The 16,819-nt window shown below is 40.8% G+C and overlaps 1 protein-coding gene across 1 annotated transcript in view; it reads right to left on the bottom strand.

The window, feature by feature from the left end:
• Positions 1 to 3,236: 3,236 nt before the first annotated feature.
• LOC308292103 (sodium-dependent lysophosphatidylcholine symporter 1-B-like) overlaps positions 3,237 to 16,819 on the bottom strand; it is a 37,484-nt gene continuing 23,901 nt past the window's right edge. The window contains exons 9-14 of the mRNA XM_080734347.1: positions 16,122 to 16,205; positions 11,082 to 11,165; positions 9,678 to 9,790; positions 9,006 to 9,149; positions 6,882 to 7,058; positions 3,237 to 6,079 (exon numbers count right to left, since the gene is read on the bottom strand). Of these exons, the coding sequence (XP_080590473.1) occupies positions 6,025 to 6,079; positions 6,882 to 7,058; positions 9,006 to 9,149; positions 9,678 to 9,790; positions 11,082 to 11,165; positions 16,122 to 16,205 (657 nt within the window). The 3' untranslated portion in view covers positions 3,237 to 6,024. The remainder of the gene's footprint in view (positions 6,080 to 6,881; positions 7,059 to 9,005; positions 9,150 to 9,677; positions 9,791 to 11,081; positions 11,166 to 16,121; positions 16,206 to 16,819) is intronic.

Below are 16,819 nucleotides of genomic sequence, written 5' to 3'. Positions count from 1 at the left end.
CCTGCAGAATCCTTTTCTGCAAAGTATATTGCCTGCCTGCCTGCCTGTCTGCCTGCCTGCCTGCGTGCGTGTGTGTGTTGTGCTGGGAAGTCTCAGAAGCCACTAGGTGTCCAGAATGCTACCAGCCTCCACCTGAGGGGTTCTACTGCCCACAGTAAAACCCACTCACCTGACACAAAGTCCTGGATGAAGAGGTGAACGTCTCCCACACTTACCCAGGACCCCAGAGGCTCTGATTTAGTCAAATATGCTAATTATCTCATTAATTATGCAATACAACAATATACTTTGCAGAAATGGATTCTACTGTACTCTTCTGTGTTTGTCTGAGTTCAAAAATTGAAAAAAACAAAAATAAAATATGTAAAAGATAAATGGATTCTACAGGGAAGAATAAATAGGAATCAATTGAGAAAGGTTTGGTACACCCTTTAATCAGGTTTTTACAGCTTTCTCCCTGTCTATCATGTTGGGGTAATGCGTTATCTTTCTTTATTCTTTTCTTCTTTGAATGATTTTCTTTGTAGCATGATACTGTTGTGTTGCATCAGGATAAACATGAAAGTAGTTGTGACATTGCATTCCATGCCATGACATGACAGTCAATTTAATCAGTGTTCAAGTTTCTTCCTCCAATGTTCCATTACTTAACTAGTCTAGAATGGAATCACAATAATGTTCCAAGCCTTTCTCATCAACAGAATACCCATCCTTAATGAAAACCACAACTATTAGTTTACTTGCCGAAAAGAAAACTAGTTTAGCTGGTCTGATCTCCTCCTGTCCTCAAGTAACACTCTCTTCAAAGCCAGCAGTCTCTAGTCTATACTGTCACTCTGAAAATAAATGTGCTAAATGTCACTATAACGCCAAAGGTTGTGTTTTATTAATCTTATTTCAAATAACACAACACAACGCTAGAAAAAAAGATTGTGTGTGGTGGGTCTTTGAAGGGAGAAAAAGCAGCTTCCTTCTTTATTTGATATAGATTTTATTTTTCATTTTCAAAGTTACAGCAGTCAGCAGTATGGAGACAGAAATGGTGTACTTGCCATTAAAATATAATTAAATAAATACAATTAAAAAAAAGCAATACTGTGGGTTTCTGGTAACCTTTGGGTTTCTGGTGTCACCCAGGCAAAGACCTCCCCTATTGGTACTCCCAGGTCCATTTCTGGAACAGTTTGTGTGTGTGTGTGTGTGTGTGTGTGTGAGTGTGTGTGTGTGTGTGTGTGTGTGTGTGTGTGTGTGTGTGTGTGTGTGTGTGTGTGTGTGTGTGTGTGTGTGTGTGTGTGTGTGTGTGTGTGTGTGTGCGCGCGCACACGCACGCCTGACTGTCTGTCTGTCTGTCTGTCTGTCTGTCTGTCTGCCTGCCTGCCTGCCTGCCTGCCTGCCTGCGTGCGTGCATTTGTGTGTGTGTGTGTGTGTGTGTGCGTGCGTGTGTTGTGCTGGGAAGTCTCAGTGTCTAGAATGCTACCAGCCTCCACCTGAGGGGTGGAGGCTGCCCACAGTAAAACCCACTCACCTGACACAAAGTCCTGGATGAAGAGGTGAACAGAGGCTCTGAATTAGTCAAATATGCTAATTATCTCATTAATTGTGCACAATACAAGTATACAACAATATACTTTGCAGATTCTACAGGGAAAAATACATAGGAATCAATTGAGAGAAGTTTGGTAAACCCTTTAATCAAGTTTGTACAGCTTTCTCCTGGTCTATCATGTTGGGGTAATGTGAGATAGTGTCTCACTTTACCCCGAAGCAATTGTCTCACTTTACCCCATAGCCACATTTTGGGAAAAGGGACATCTCTTATCAATTCAGGGTAATCTTCTGCTAGCATCTATCACATGGAATTATAAGTTGGTAGTTCATCAACATGTATGATATAAAATGTTCTCCCCGATTCAATTTGCTGTGACACAACAGCTGATTATGTTGACAGCAAGAAAATGTACTTTTACATGCAAAAAACATATTTTCGTGAAAAAAGCATGTTTTCAACAGCACTATCAGGTCCTCTCCTTCATGGCAAGGGGAAAATTCAAGGGTCTTGAAAATATAATGGTCACATGACCACAAATGTGTTTCAATGCCTAGATCCAGGGGGTGTCTCAGTTTACCCAGTGTCTCAGTTTACCCCGCTCTCCCCTACAGCACATAACACTTCATACATATAAAGCACTTTTATTATGTTGCATTCTTATTGCAGTTTTTCGTTATTTTAGCATGGCATCTGCCATGTGCTTATAAGACTTGGTTCAACACTGTAGTTTTAAAATGTGATCTATAAATAAAGTGGATTGGAACATAGAAATACCCCCTACACCAGGGGTATTCAACTAAATTGTCCAGGGGGCCACATTGACAGAAACCCAAGGGGCCGGGGGCCGCACTGACGTAACCCCCCCCCCCCCCCCCCCCCCAGCTATTGTACACTTGAAACAACGGCACGACCACATTTACACTACATTTTCACAAACAACCACATTTTAACTACATTGCAAAGCAGAATACTTTTCAAGTAGAATACTTTTCATGTTAATGTGCTTAATTTCTGTTCAACATGTTGACAACTGTAAACATGCTTTCTTGTTTAAAATCTAGTGCTAACTACATCACACTAGTGATGGCCAATAACTTGGCTTTGATGCTATCTTAGAGTAGATGTCGACCTTATTGACAGTGCACACACAATTGCCTTCTTTGATGCCTTAACGATGCTCAACGAGGATCAGGTGAGTCGCAGACACACACACTCCACTCTGCTGCTGTGCTCTGACTGGAGTCACTTCACTTGAATATGATGGAATATGATTAGGGATTACTGTGAGTATGGTAAGATGAAGCTCACGTTTCATATCGCGCAAACCATACCTATAACGTATTAGCCTCCACCAAAAAAATGATTTTGGATTTTTTTTTTTTCAAAATCTTTTTTTTTCAAAATTGCTCCAGGGGCCACAAGGAAGGTCCCCGCGGGCCGCATTTGGCCCGCGGGCCGCCAGTTGAATACCCATGCCCTACACGGCTTTCACATAAGAGTATTAGAGAAATGTTTTTAGTTCATGCGTTTCAAATTGTAAAAACATTGGCCAAATATGCACATGAAAATACTTTTAATATGCCATTTTCATTTATGGACATTCCATATATAGGCCTATAGTCTATACAAAATATACACAAAGTTTGACAAACAAATGATGAATTCTGACAACTGAGATTATGAAGAATCAGTATTTATTAACAATATCTTTCCATATTTAATCTCACGTTTTTCTTAAATAACTACAGTACATCAATGAACACAAGTTCATTTCACTTGCTGCCACAAATATCAAAGATATTTACATACTGTACAATATATACATTATGAACAGGAGGCATGTATACACAAGACTTGTGAGCTTTTTATAGATTGATTAAAGCTCACACATTTTGGCCGCAGCCTCAAGAGACAGGAGGGAAGTTGTCCAACAGTTTCTTAAAACAATAATGACCGAGAAAGAATATAAAAAAAATATGGCACCATTTTTACAGAGAAGCCTAATTTATAATTTGCATGTTTGTTTGTTTTTTTGCAGAAAGACAAGTTCTTTTTTGGCAAAGGTCACCTTCATGCCAGTGTGACATACATGCTCACTATGTGTCGCGGATATTTTTGGCGCGCGACACCACCATGTGACTAAATATAAATCGTGCTTAAAGGAGTAGTTCACCAATTTTCAACCTGTCTTCATATAATAGGTCCTCACTAATGGTCATGATAAAATATCAAAAAAAAAATCTACTTAGTCCAAGTCTCCTAGGAGAGCTGTGGGAAGTTCAGAATCCATAGTCTTGTGACATCATCATTTTCCCAAAAAAAAAATTTATCAATATTTTTGAAAAAAAAAAAAAAGATTTTTATTATCGCGAGAACAATGGCTTCCACTTTAAAATTGCAACTTTTCAGGAATAGAAAGCCTGCAGTTTCTATAAGCTGGATTGGCAATCGATGATGTCACAAGACTATGGGTTTCTGACCTGCCCACAGCCCTCCTCTGAAAAAAAAAAAAAAAGAAAAAAAAAAAAAAAGAAAAGCTATTTTTGAGTGAGGATCAATTGTATGAACATAGGTTGAAAAGGTTGAAAAGTGGTGGAGTGCCCCTTTAAGTACGACAAAGAATGAATTAGGCTTTAGTGGGTGAGGGAAATAAACTTTGAGGAAAAGAGGCAAATAGATTACAAAAAAAAAAAAAAAATCCCGATATCCCGGTCGTCAGAATCAACATAACGTTGAAGATGTAACAGTATGTATAACATATGACTGCACAGGTTCCATATCCAAGATAGGAAACAATTAAATGATCTTTTTTTCTCTCCCCATTCGGAGGATTATAAAGTAATCTAGTCATTCCTTTAACTGTACATCGATTTCGCAACGTTGACACACAAATACAAACTCTTGACAATACAAAATTCACATATCCAACCACCTGGGTTTGTTTTTTTTCCAAAATGATGTGCTTCCCTTTTTTATGCAGGTGAAGGGGGGTGGGGGGGGGGGGGGACTGGATTCGATCAAGGACATGCATTTAAAAGGCTCCAGAATTTGTCTATTTAAAAAGTTTTTTTTTTCAACTTTTGAGACTCCTCACATTAATACATACAACACATCACCGATCCCCCCTACTTCATTCAACACTTGCTCATTTGGAATTAACTTGGATGCCTTGAACAGGTTAAATACTGTGGAAAACATGACCTTCCTGCAAACATGAACTCAAAAACACTAAAATCAATACTAATAAATACTTAAATAACTCTAGAATAGTACCAGTTGCACTTATGGAGTCGCTCAATAACGTAAATAATATAAAAGACAGTAATCCATATCTGGTCTTCAGTAGCTGTGCTCTTAAATAAATGTAAATGTTATTGGCTGTGTCATTTATATTGTCAACTGCTTGACTGTGCAAACAAACTGCTGTCCTATCTTAGTGGTTTCAATACAATGTTAGGGGAATTAAAACTAGTGAGCACAGCTTCTACACAGTGCAAACACTTAATTAAAGACCAGATAGTTAACCATCTGTTTTGCGCAAAGTCAGTAGGATGGGGACAGGCCAGTTGATTACAGTAAACGCGCTGTGCGCACAAATTGGCAAACAAAAGAACAAAGTCATTTTGAGATTGTTCTAGAGAAGGGGAACGGAATTCTTAAAAATGCTGATGCTGGATAGGTAGGTACCACTACTGACCAAAGTAAGTTTGTAGCTTGGTTCCATTTAACCAACATTAGAAGGCCATTTTGAGTATCAGGTGGTCCAAAATGATACAAATGCCAAATGTAACAAACACTTTAGAAATCGGATAGAAATACTTCAATAGACTTTAAAACGTGTTGTATAAAAATCTATCAAAATGTATCAGAATTTGTGGCATTTGTAAAACAAAAAGAGAAAATATATGTAAAGAAATTAAGCCATCGTTACCATTGTTCAAGTTTCTCATGTAGGCCCTAATACATCTCATGGAGTATAAAGTTATTTTAGCGCATTGCTCAAGGTTGTGAATTTCCAACATTAACTGTGATATGGCGTAGATATGTCTATTGGGATAGAAACTCAGTTCTAAATAGAACCAACATTGGCAGTGTCCACAAAATGCATCCACATCACATTTCAAGATCTTGTGCAACTTTAACAAAAAAACAAAACATTTATAGAACTCCCATCTAGTTCAATGTACAAAGAATACAGGTTTCGAAAGTTGGTCTAATTGGCAATAAACGTAGATATGGTGGCGTTAGACCTTGAAGTCACAGTTGAAGAGGGTCAGATACTTATTCCAGGAAGGAGATGGCCAGGCTGTTGCCATGACGTTGCGTCATTAAAGAAAAGATTTGAAGACATTTAGGAGCAGCAATGTAATTGGACAAGGCGGCATCACTACGATTCGACAGGCCCATGTCCATTGGTCCCGCCCAGTGCAAATGGCAGTGAGTCACCCGATTGGTCCATGGGTTTCTAAAAGGTTCTAAACGATGTTGGCCAGCTCTGTCGAGTCCGTTTCAGAATCTGCTTCGCTGTCCCTGCAAGAACATACGTTTTTCTTTACTTTGGGTTTTGCTAAACAGACCAGTAAACACTAAACACATACAAAAAGCAACAAAATATCATTACAAAGCCTCATTCACACTCGGTTGCATAGCATATTATGCAAAAAAAAAAAAAAGCTGATCTCCATGCTCACAACGTGCCCTGATGCGATGTGTTGTGAGCGATACGATATGCATCACGATACATGGTTGACAACACGATACATGGACGATATTGGTTCATTCAATCATAGCGATACGATTTGATTTGCTTCGATTCAATGATTTAAAATCCATATAGTAACTATTTAGCAAAGAAAATTAAATACGTGTGAAACGTTTCAATAGTGCAGGTTTAAAGGAGTAGTTCACCCCCAAAATGACTTTTTTTCTATTGATTAGTCACGCCATGGAGACTAGAGTTCAATACTATGTTTAGTTTCAATAGAGTAATCAATAGAAGAAAGTAATTTTGGGGGTGAACTACTCCTTTAAGACCCCTCTTTTTTATTTTCCCTCTTAAAATTGCTAAATACAAGGCGAAACACTTAGTTTTCATACAATTGATTATTTGCATTGCAAAGCAAAACGATTCGATACCGATTATCTGCATTGTAAAACGACACAAAATATATATTTTGCTTTTGCATATCGATACAGTAGATCATTGCAAATTAAAATCGATTTTTCGATTCAGTTACTAGTATATCGTTACACCCTTCGTTGTGAGGTTCTACGGATCGTCAGGGAGATAAACGTAACAAATCAAGCAGACGTTGACATTAATTAGCCTTACCGCATTTCTTGGAGCAGCTTGCGGTTGCCTTGCCTCCTCTCCTCATCGATTGGATAAGAGTAGAATATACACAAGCCAATCAGAATGAGGACGATGGGCGCGGCAGAGACCAGCACTTTTAGGGTTATGTCGACCTCCTCCGGTTGAGAGCAGCCTCGAGTTTTGTATCCTGCAAAACTAGAAATATGACACGAAACCTGTTAGTGCACAAGCCATACATGTTGGAGGAGGAATCATTAAAAATAACAAGCTATAAATGGGGTGGTGGGGGTATTACATCAAAGCATCCAGAACAGGGGTTTTCAAAGTGGGTGACGGGGCACCCTGGGGTGCCGTGACGGCAGTCCAGGGGTGCCGCGAGATCATTTGATAATATTTGGGATTTATTTGGACAGTTGAAAAAATATTTAGTATCATTTTAAACTTGAAGTACACAGTTATTTTCAGTCAGTTCTAACCAAAATGGCTATTATCGCAATGTTTTCCTCGCAACATAATCACTAAAATATCAATACTGTCAGGTAGAAACCAGATGCGAGGCGTTGTGTGCTTGTAGATCTGCTGTTTTCACTAGTTTAGTAGATGCGAGGCGTTGTGTGCTTGTAGATCTGCTGTTTAGTACATTTTATAGATGATAAATACAAAACGAAACGTTTTGGACATACCAGGTTTCCACCCGACAACGACGATATGCTATAAATATAAGGTGCTGGGAGTGAAAATATTAATGTAGGGGTGCCTCCGATTAAAAAAATATATTTATGGGGTGCCCTGAGACAAAAACGTTTGGGAACTCCTGATCCAGAGGACTGGTTGAATTAAAATTATCCAAATAAAAAAAGTGTACAACTGTCCTGATGGCAGACACCACGTGACAGATCAAAAGACCATCATTCTACAGTAACTCTAAACACGTGATGCACACACACACACACACACACACACACACACACACACACACACACACACACACACACACACACACACACACACACACACACACACACACACACACACACACACACACACACACACACACACACACACACACACACACACACACACACACACATTTACTGTACTCAATGAGATGAATGGGGATAAGAAGGACTTTGAAGTGGGATTTGGCTTAGTGCTGAGTGTCAAGACTTCAATTCGTCATTTAATGACAAGACCTCCCGACTTGTTTTGAAGGATTAATGGTGTAGATTTTGGGTGAGAGTGTGTGTGTGATAGAGAGAGAGAGAGAGAGAGAGAGAGTGAGAGAGTGAGAAAGAGAGAGAGAGAGAGTGTGTGAGTGTGCGTGTGTGTGTGTGTGAGTGATCAAAATTGCAGATCTAAAAGCTCACAATGTGATGTAGTCCATGGGCCATACGAGTTGTCGGTATCAAAAAGGTGGCAAAGGTTACCATGCATTTTTGAAAAGCTCTATATCTGTAGATTATATTTTGGTATGATAACCCTTTCTTAGACACAGCTAAATTGGTGTGATCAGCCGCTAGAGTTGGTGTCCCATTAACTTTACATTACAGGGAAAAAAAGCTAAAAATTAATCTGCTTTAAGTAGCATAAGAGGGGTCAAAATAGGGGGGTTTCATGATGCTGAATCCATTGCAAGCATCTGTTTTGCACGAAAAACATTCCTGGGGCTAAAACAGCCCCCACAAAAGTGTGAAAAGTGATGACTCATCACTTTTCATCACTAAATCATAGTCTTGTGGGACAGTTTTTAGCCCAAGGAATGTTTTTTGTGCAAAACAGATGCTTGCAATGGATTCAGCATCATGAAAACCCCCTAGTTAGACCCCTCTTATGCTACTTAAAGCAGATTAATTTTTAGCTTTTTTTCCTGTAATGTAAAGTTAATGGGACACCAACTCTAGCGGCTGATAACACCAATTTAGCTGTGTCTAAGAAAGGGTTATCATACCAAAATATAAGCTACAGATATAGAGCTTTTATAAAATGCATGGTAACCTTTGCCACCTTTTTGATACCGAGAACTCGTATGGCCCATGGACTAATGCAACACAGTGAGCTTGCAGATCTGCTATTTTTGCACAAAGTATGAAACGAGGAATGACATGGAGTTGACAAGGTTTCGGTCCGACAGCGCAGACTTACTTTAAGCTCATCGTAGAGACGCCCAACGAAACTCCAGATGCAAACTTGGTAAAGAAGACGTAGAATGAGTAGAAGATGGCTTCATGGCCGGTGGAGTCAGGGTTGCTCACCTTGAAGTCATCTACCACATCGGGAAGCATCGACCTACAAGTAGAGAGACGGACGCCATCAGTAAGATCACAACATAACAAGGCACGTCACAATTATTCAACATAGTCACAATTAATTTATTATAATCGTCATAATCGTTTCCATGTTGACAAATGTTCATATATTTTCAAAAATAGTGGAAACAGCCGATCTACAAGCTCACAACACATCGCAATGCAACGCGTTGTGAGCTGGTAGATCGTCTATTTCCACTATCGATGTTCTTTTTTAAAGTATAAAGTTGTCTAATATGTCGGGCATTTATTTTTTTATTCAGGTTATGTGTCATATCTGCCATACATGTGCAACTGCAAAGCCTACAAGCAAAACAGAAATGTATTGTCAACGACAAAAACACGTTAATCGCAAATATTTGAGTGACAATTAATCGTCAGGTAGAATGTCATAATCGTGACAGCCCTAACCATAACCAAATCTAGAGCTTGAACGTGTGAGTGTGAGTGTGAGTGTGAGTGTGTGTGTGTGTGTGTGTGTGTGTGTGTGTGTGTGTGTGTCACTGACCATGGCAACAGGAAGGCCGCGGCTACGCTCACTCCAGCGAAGACGGAGACGACGTACGTGACGTACAAGTTGCTCTTAACACAGACCACCAGGATCATGAAGGGGATGACAGACTGGAGAGAGAAAATAAAAACAAATGTCAGTCATCAACACCAAATTACTTCCCACAAAGTTACAAAGTCACCCTTCAAAATCAGTGTTGCATTGGTGATTCGATGTTTGGGGGTCTGCGGTTTTAATGACGTCACGCGCCCGTCTACATTGCAGGAGTTAACAGGTTCAAACAATGGTCTATGGCAGGGGTTTTCAAAGTGGGTGCCGCGAGATCATTTGATAATATTTGGAATTTATTTGGACACTTAAAAAAATATTTAGTATCATTTTAAACTTGAAGTACAAAGTTATTTTCAGTCATTTCTAACCAAAATGGATGTCGCACAAAACTAGTGAAAACAGCAGATCTAGAAGCACACAACGCCTCGCATCGCGAGGCGTTGTATGCTTGTAGATCTGCTGTTTTCACTAGTTTAGTACATTTTATAGATGATAAATACAAAACAAACGGTTTTGGACATAAGTTTCCAACCGACAACGACAATATGCTATAAATATAAGGTGCTGGGAGTGAAAATTATAATGTAGGGGTGCCTCGGATTAAAAAAATATTTATGGGGTGCCCCGAGACCAAAACGTTTGGGAAGTTTGGGAACCCCTGGTCTATGGATATGCATACAGGCTCATCTCTTCGTTAAATCACCCTGCGGTGACACTAAACGTTGTCCGGTGTGTGAATTTGGGGGTTATTTGGAATCGATGCATGCCCCTGCAGAGGCGTGATACTGGTCAGAAAAGATATGGGGCGGCGTGTACGTGCGTGACCGGACCATTGCAACACTGTTCAAAATAAATAGAAGAGAAACACCTACTATGTTAAAGGACATCTTTGTTTTTTCATATTTTAGATTTAGAGAAATTTGAGAATTAGAGAAAAGAAGAACGTTAAAATATTTTCATTTACTGCTTTCTACTGTTTTATCAGTGGTTACTTGGAGGCATGCGTACAAGTGGCTAAATATGTATTTTTTGCCACAATAAGCCAGCGATTTCTTTATTACTATTTACAGTAACACTACTAGCCCCCATAAGTCACATTTGCCCATGAAAGATTGCGGTGCATCTTGGGAATGGGCTTATTGTGTCTAAAAATACATATTTAGCCTCTTGTACGCATGCACCCCACCCACTGAAATCAAATATCATAAAAAAAACACTAAAACAAAAGCAGTAAATGAAAACATTTTAACACCCATCTTTTCTCCAATTATAATCTAAAATATGAACCCTTGTTGTAAAAAAAAAAAACAAAGTTGTCCTGGCGGGGTAATAACGTCGCTGCAGCCTTACCGTAGTTCCAACATAAACAGCTGTCTTCTTGCCAAACCGAGTCAGGAACCATTGCCAGAAGGGGATGGTCAGGGAAGCCGAGAACTGGAGGGGAAATACAAACATATTATTGTTTTTTAACTGGTTATCCAACCATTTTGTTGACACCAACAGTGACCAGAACAGCACTTAGTGGTTGTGACCAGGGTTGCATGGAAGTTTTATTTCTTTTCCACGTGAACGCAATGCTCCAGTTATCGTTATAATGGTAACATAACACTGAAATTGATTCACTGAGGGAAATTCAGATGTCACAGCAGCAACGTTTTACACGTCTACCAACAGTGAATATATATGAACGAAAAGACTTCTATCACCAATGAATACATGGAACTGTGCAACCAACCAAGTCACGAAAAGCATTAACATCCCCCAAAGGGATTAGCCGTCATTTGGGGCTTAAACAATACTTCCAAAGAATACCTCCAAATGTGTTGATGGAATGAAGAATGTGTGACCTCTCAAGGGCCAATCACAACACAACAGGCGGTGGACAATAGAGAGCCCTTCCCAAAACAAATCCTGCTTCAATACAATTCAAAGTTCCACAGAGATCATCCACTCAATGACCTTAGTTAGGAGTCAGGAGCCCTTTGACCCCCCGGATGGCCCAACTAATGTTTCTGTAATGATAACATTCCTCTGGTGCCACACACCAGCGTTCCACAATTTGACGGTGAACCGTGGAGCATTAGAGTAAAGACTGCAGATATGTTGTGTTATTAGTGTGTTTGCTATGGGCAACACGTTGTGCTAGGTCAGAGATTATTATTTTTGGCCAGCAAAGCGAATCTGCTTTTTGTTTTAAAAAGAATAATAATCAATTTAGGCATTAGCAGACACTCTTAGGCCATGGCTACACGGAGCTGGATATTTCTGAAGCTAGACATTTTTTTGTGCTGTTGGGGCTTGCAGCCACATGAAGCTGGATATTTCGGCCGCAAAGCTGGATCTTTTTTAAACCGGATAAATAAGTGAAGACATTGAAAAATATCCGATTCACTGGATCCGCGTAGACACGGTACCCGGATATCTCTTAAGACTTTACTGTGTGTGTGTGCTTGTCCCCCTAGTGGAGGTCTGGGGACTCAGATTATTTTAGACCTAGATATCTTTGTCGTGTGGACCTAGATATTTTTCTATGTGGATATCTGAAAAACCGGGATATATGAAAAATCCAGCTCCGTATAGCCATGGCCTTAATCCAGAGTGATTTACAATAGCAAGGCAATACATCAAATGCATAGAAATAGTAATCAAAGAAAAGGCAGACCAAGCACCTATGGTTAGTTAGGGTAAGGTGCTAAAGTGCTACCGTGAGTGCTATGGGCTAAGGTGCACGGCAGAGGCTAGGGAGTGAGTCTGCCGTTCTAAGTGCAACAGGGAGTTTATTCCACAGTTTGGGGGCCAGGAGGGCGAAGAGTCTAGGACGAGTGGATCGTTGTCCTGGGGGTTTTAGCGAAGGTTTTGTCAGATTCCCTGTGTTGGCTGATCTGATGAGTGAATTAACCTTTGCACAACAGAAAAGCTTTTGGCCATGCTTCCCACAAGGCTGTCAAGCTTGACAGGACATCACCATATAATATAAATGGTTAAGATGGAATTCAGTTCCCAGTGGATTCCTTTTGACTCCCGGAATTGCGAGATTTGTTTTGGCCTTAGCACAAAATGCTAGGAATGTTATGTTGTGTGCCATAGCAGGTTGTTACAATTGCTAGGTTTGCCGTTTACCTAGTTTCTCTGGAGCATTGAATCGTTTTCTGCAAGTTTCTCTGAAGCACTGAATCGTTTTCTTTGCAGGCTATACTCACGTGACTATTTACCCTGTTGTTTGTTGACATGGCGTTTAGACTGATTTCACCCTATGATTTCACACTAGATAAGAGTCTTATCTGCTAAATTCCTATAAGGCGCCAAGGACATTTTAGTAGGGTGTTTTTCGCCTGTGCTTCTGAATATGTGCCATCCGATCGTTGTAATCAACACCAGCACCTTGCCAGGCTTCTCCTCTGAAAATCAACCCCTAAAACCTACAGCATCTCTGAGATGAGCAATAGAAAGAACACGGCTCACAGCATATCCTAGGGAAATTAACCACTTAACCTTATATAGTTTATTGACCAGGCCAGGGCCCCAGGGGTTCCATAGTTGGCCACTTTCTTCCCTCTAGTCTACAACAGTGGTTCTCAACCTTTTCAGGCCACGACCCCCCAAAATAATCATATTTTAAGTGGGGAGTGGGGACCCCCCCCACCCTGACGAGCACTAAGAGTTGAGGCATTACATTTTGTATAACACGGTTCTATTGTGAAAATAGCAGATCTACATGCTCACAACGCCTCGCGTTGCGAGACGTTGTGAGCATGCAGATGGTATGCTATTTTCACAATAGTGTGGCCAAAAGTTTGGCCAAAGTTTAATTTGTCATTCTAGAGGTATTAAAAAGTCCTCAAATTGTTACTTTAGAAATGTGCATATACCCTATACATTTAAACTTTATGGTGGTTCGTTTACTGTTGAGTGAGAAAACAATGTTGCACAGATTAAGTTAATCATCTGGGGACCCCCCAAAATAGTAACCCACAGGTTGAGAACCACTGGTCTACAACTAGGGATGTCCCGATACCACTTTTTACGAGTACTTCATTTTGAGTACTCGCCGATACCGAGTACCGATAAGAGTACAATTAATAATACAAAATGTCTTTAAATTACGTTTTTTTTTTTTTTTTTTTATCAGATGTTCCTCACTTTCTGGCTGTATATAACACATTAAATTGCATTGCTTTCCCAGAACATGGCACAACTGCCACACATTTCACTTTTTTTTTCAGGTTTAGCCCATGGAAATTCCTGTACTGTGCATGATCTTCTAGATCTGCTATGCTCAAATATTTTGTATTTTTACTTTTGATACTTTAAGAGAGAGAGAGAAAGGCGAAGTGGCGGAACACACAGGGTACTCGGGCGATTTATGAGCAGTATCGGACGAGTACCGATACCGCAAAATAGGCCGGTTTCGGGGCGAGTACCGATACCACGAGTGCCGATACCGCATCCCTATCTACAACATCAACTTTCTTCACCGACAATAGCCGATCCACAAGCTCACAACGTGGCTCAGCACAAAGTTAAAGCAAACGCCTCGCTAATCTTGATCAGTTCAGCCCAGGCTGCTGCAGGCCCCAAGAAAAGCTTGCCCCCTGGCTAGCAACGTGCCCTGGAACGTGCTTGTCTTCCCAAAGTGCCTCGGAGCAACAAACAGAAACACATGGTCCTTTTGTTTGTTTCCATCTGATGGAGCTCCCCACCGCCCCGCGGACAATGTTTCATTGTCACAGGGTGTACACCCTGTGCTGCTCCTGTGGCCTGGTGTTTACCCATCCTCTGCAGTTCCTGTACGACTCCCTATTGAGTTACCGTATCTTTCGATTATCCAACGTGCTGGAAAAATAACGCCTACCGTGCCTCTGGTTTAACCCATTTAGGCCTAGAATTATTGAATGCTTTAACCAGTGAAAAATAGCAGATATACAAGCTCACGGCGCGGCTGCGAGCTTGTAGATCTGCTATTTTTGAAAAGAGTCGTGAAAATGTGTGCAAATCTTTGAATATATTGTATTTTCAAAGCGAACGTTTGTAACTCAAATTTTGCTTCTGGGTGGTCCCCGGAACTAGATATTTTGAAATGGGGGTCCGTGGCCAAATAAATATCATTTTGGGGGTCCTTCACATGAAAAAGTTTGAGAACCACTGACATAGTAGTCTCTCAAGGACTAACTGAGCTCCAGTTAAGTGAAAAGGACCTTTTCTTTGACGATGGCTGGCCAGATTGCTGACATAGAAACATAGCTTTTTTCCAAAAATCTTAGAAGGATTCAAAAGACACTTATAGAATCGGGTCAAAATTCTAATTTTCACGATTTTTCAAAAATAGCAGATCTACAAGCTTGCAGCGCGGCACTCTTTGACGATGGCTGGCCAGATTGCTGACATAGAAACATAGCTTTTTTCCAAAAATCTTAGAAGGATTCAAAAGACACTTATAGAATCGGGTCAAAATTCTAATTTTCACGATTTTTCAAAAATAGCAGATCTACAAGCTTGCAGTGCGGCACTCGGTGCCGCGCTGTGAGCTTGTATATCTGCTATTTTTTTTATATTTAAAGCATAAAATATTGCGTCATAATGTGTTCAGGCCTAAATGGGTTAATCTGACTTTTCCCATGGTATTCATAACAACAACAACACCGTGAGGGCTGTTCAGAAGTCAGCTTGATGTTCTCTATTGGACGTTTAAAACGAGGAGGATTAGGGTCACTGCCATGAGATCCAGAGATCTCAGGGAAAAAGAAAGACCAGTCAATTCATTAAATAAATTAAAACTGAAAAGTCACCCTCTTTGGCTGCGTAATCCTTTCCATAAAGTAAAGGATCAGTGCTTCAAATCTGTTCAACCTCGCTGACCCGAGGACAGTTTCTCACCCTGTAAAGTTCATTTTGGGAGCTCGCAGTCGACTGCTTCCAGCAACCTCTACACTTAAGATCGATTGATCGATTAAGGCCTTTTCTCCCCTGTACTTGTCCATATATAAGAAGAGGGACAATGAAAGTACATCAAACAGAACAAAAGGATTGAGAATGTAAAATGCTAATTCCCACAGCTGAGAGGCACAACAGCTCCGCTATGTCTCTCTCTGGTGTCTGTGGGAATGGGCTGGCATTTGGACCTGCCAGAGCGGTCACACATCACAGTGGCCAGGAGGAGCCAGGCTGGCTCTCACTGGCCTGAGGGAATTGATGTTTCCCTTTGTGTATGCTAAGATAATGCTTCTGTTTCTCTCGGGTTGATCCAAGGTTACATACTGTATGCTGACACAGACTTGGTCAGTACTGTGGGAAACCGCGCACCTCTCCATTTTGTCCGCACTGAAAATGTCATCGTGTGTGTGTGTGTGTGTGTGTGTGTGTGTGTGTGTGTGTGTGTGTACGCGCTCTCACCATGATGACAAGTAGAATGTTCTGGAAGTCCTTATCAAAGCCTAGTGTAGATTTGCAGAACATGGCGAAGTTCCCCTCTAGGAGCTGTATAGAAGAAGCACAAGAAGCACACAGACATGTTCAGTAAATGGCGCACGCACGCACGCACACACACACACACACACACACACACACACACACACACACACACACACACACACACACACACACACACACACACACACACACACACACACACACACACACACACACACACACACACACACACACACACACACACACACACACACACACACACACACACACACACACACACACACACACACACACACACACACACTTCAACGTGCAGGCGCCAAGCATGCTGCGGCTGAGAGAACATAAACTGTCAATACACTCCAAACATTTTACACAAGAAGTGTGGCTTAGCCCATAAACCATAAAAACAAACATACTTTACATATGCACACACATACTCAGCAGCCTTTTCCATATCCAGGGCAAAATCTGGCAAGCTGCCTTACGGAGCTTTGGTTAGGGTTACTACTATATGAAACTGTTTTAGAGTGGGGCCGGCATAGCTCAGGGTTAGAAAAAACTTTATTAGAGCACGAAGGGTTCCCGAAGGGTTCCCAGTTTGAATCCCCCTGAGTTAATGTCGAAGAGTCCTTGAGCAAGACTCTGAACCCCTAGTTGCT

Source organism: Nannobrachium achirus (genome assembly GCF_963921795.1).
Source record: "Nannobrachium achirus genome assembly, chromosome: 10".
NCBI lineage: Eukaryota > Metazoa > Chordata > Actinopteri > Myctophiformes > Myctophidae > Nannobrachium > Nannobrachium achirus.
This window is presented reverse-complemented; position numbering and strand designations above follow the sequence as displayed.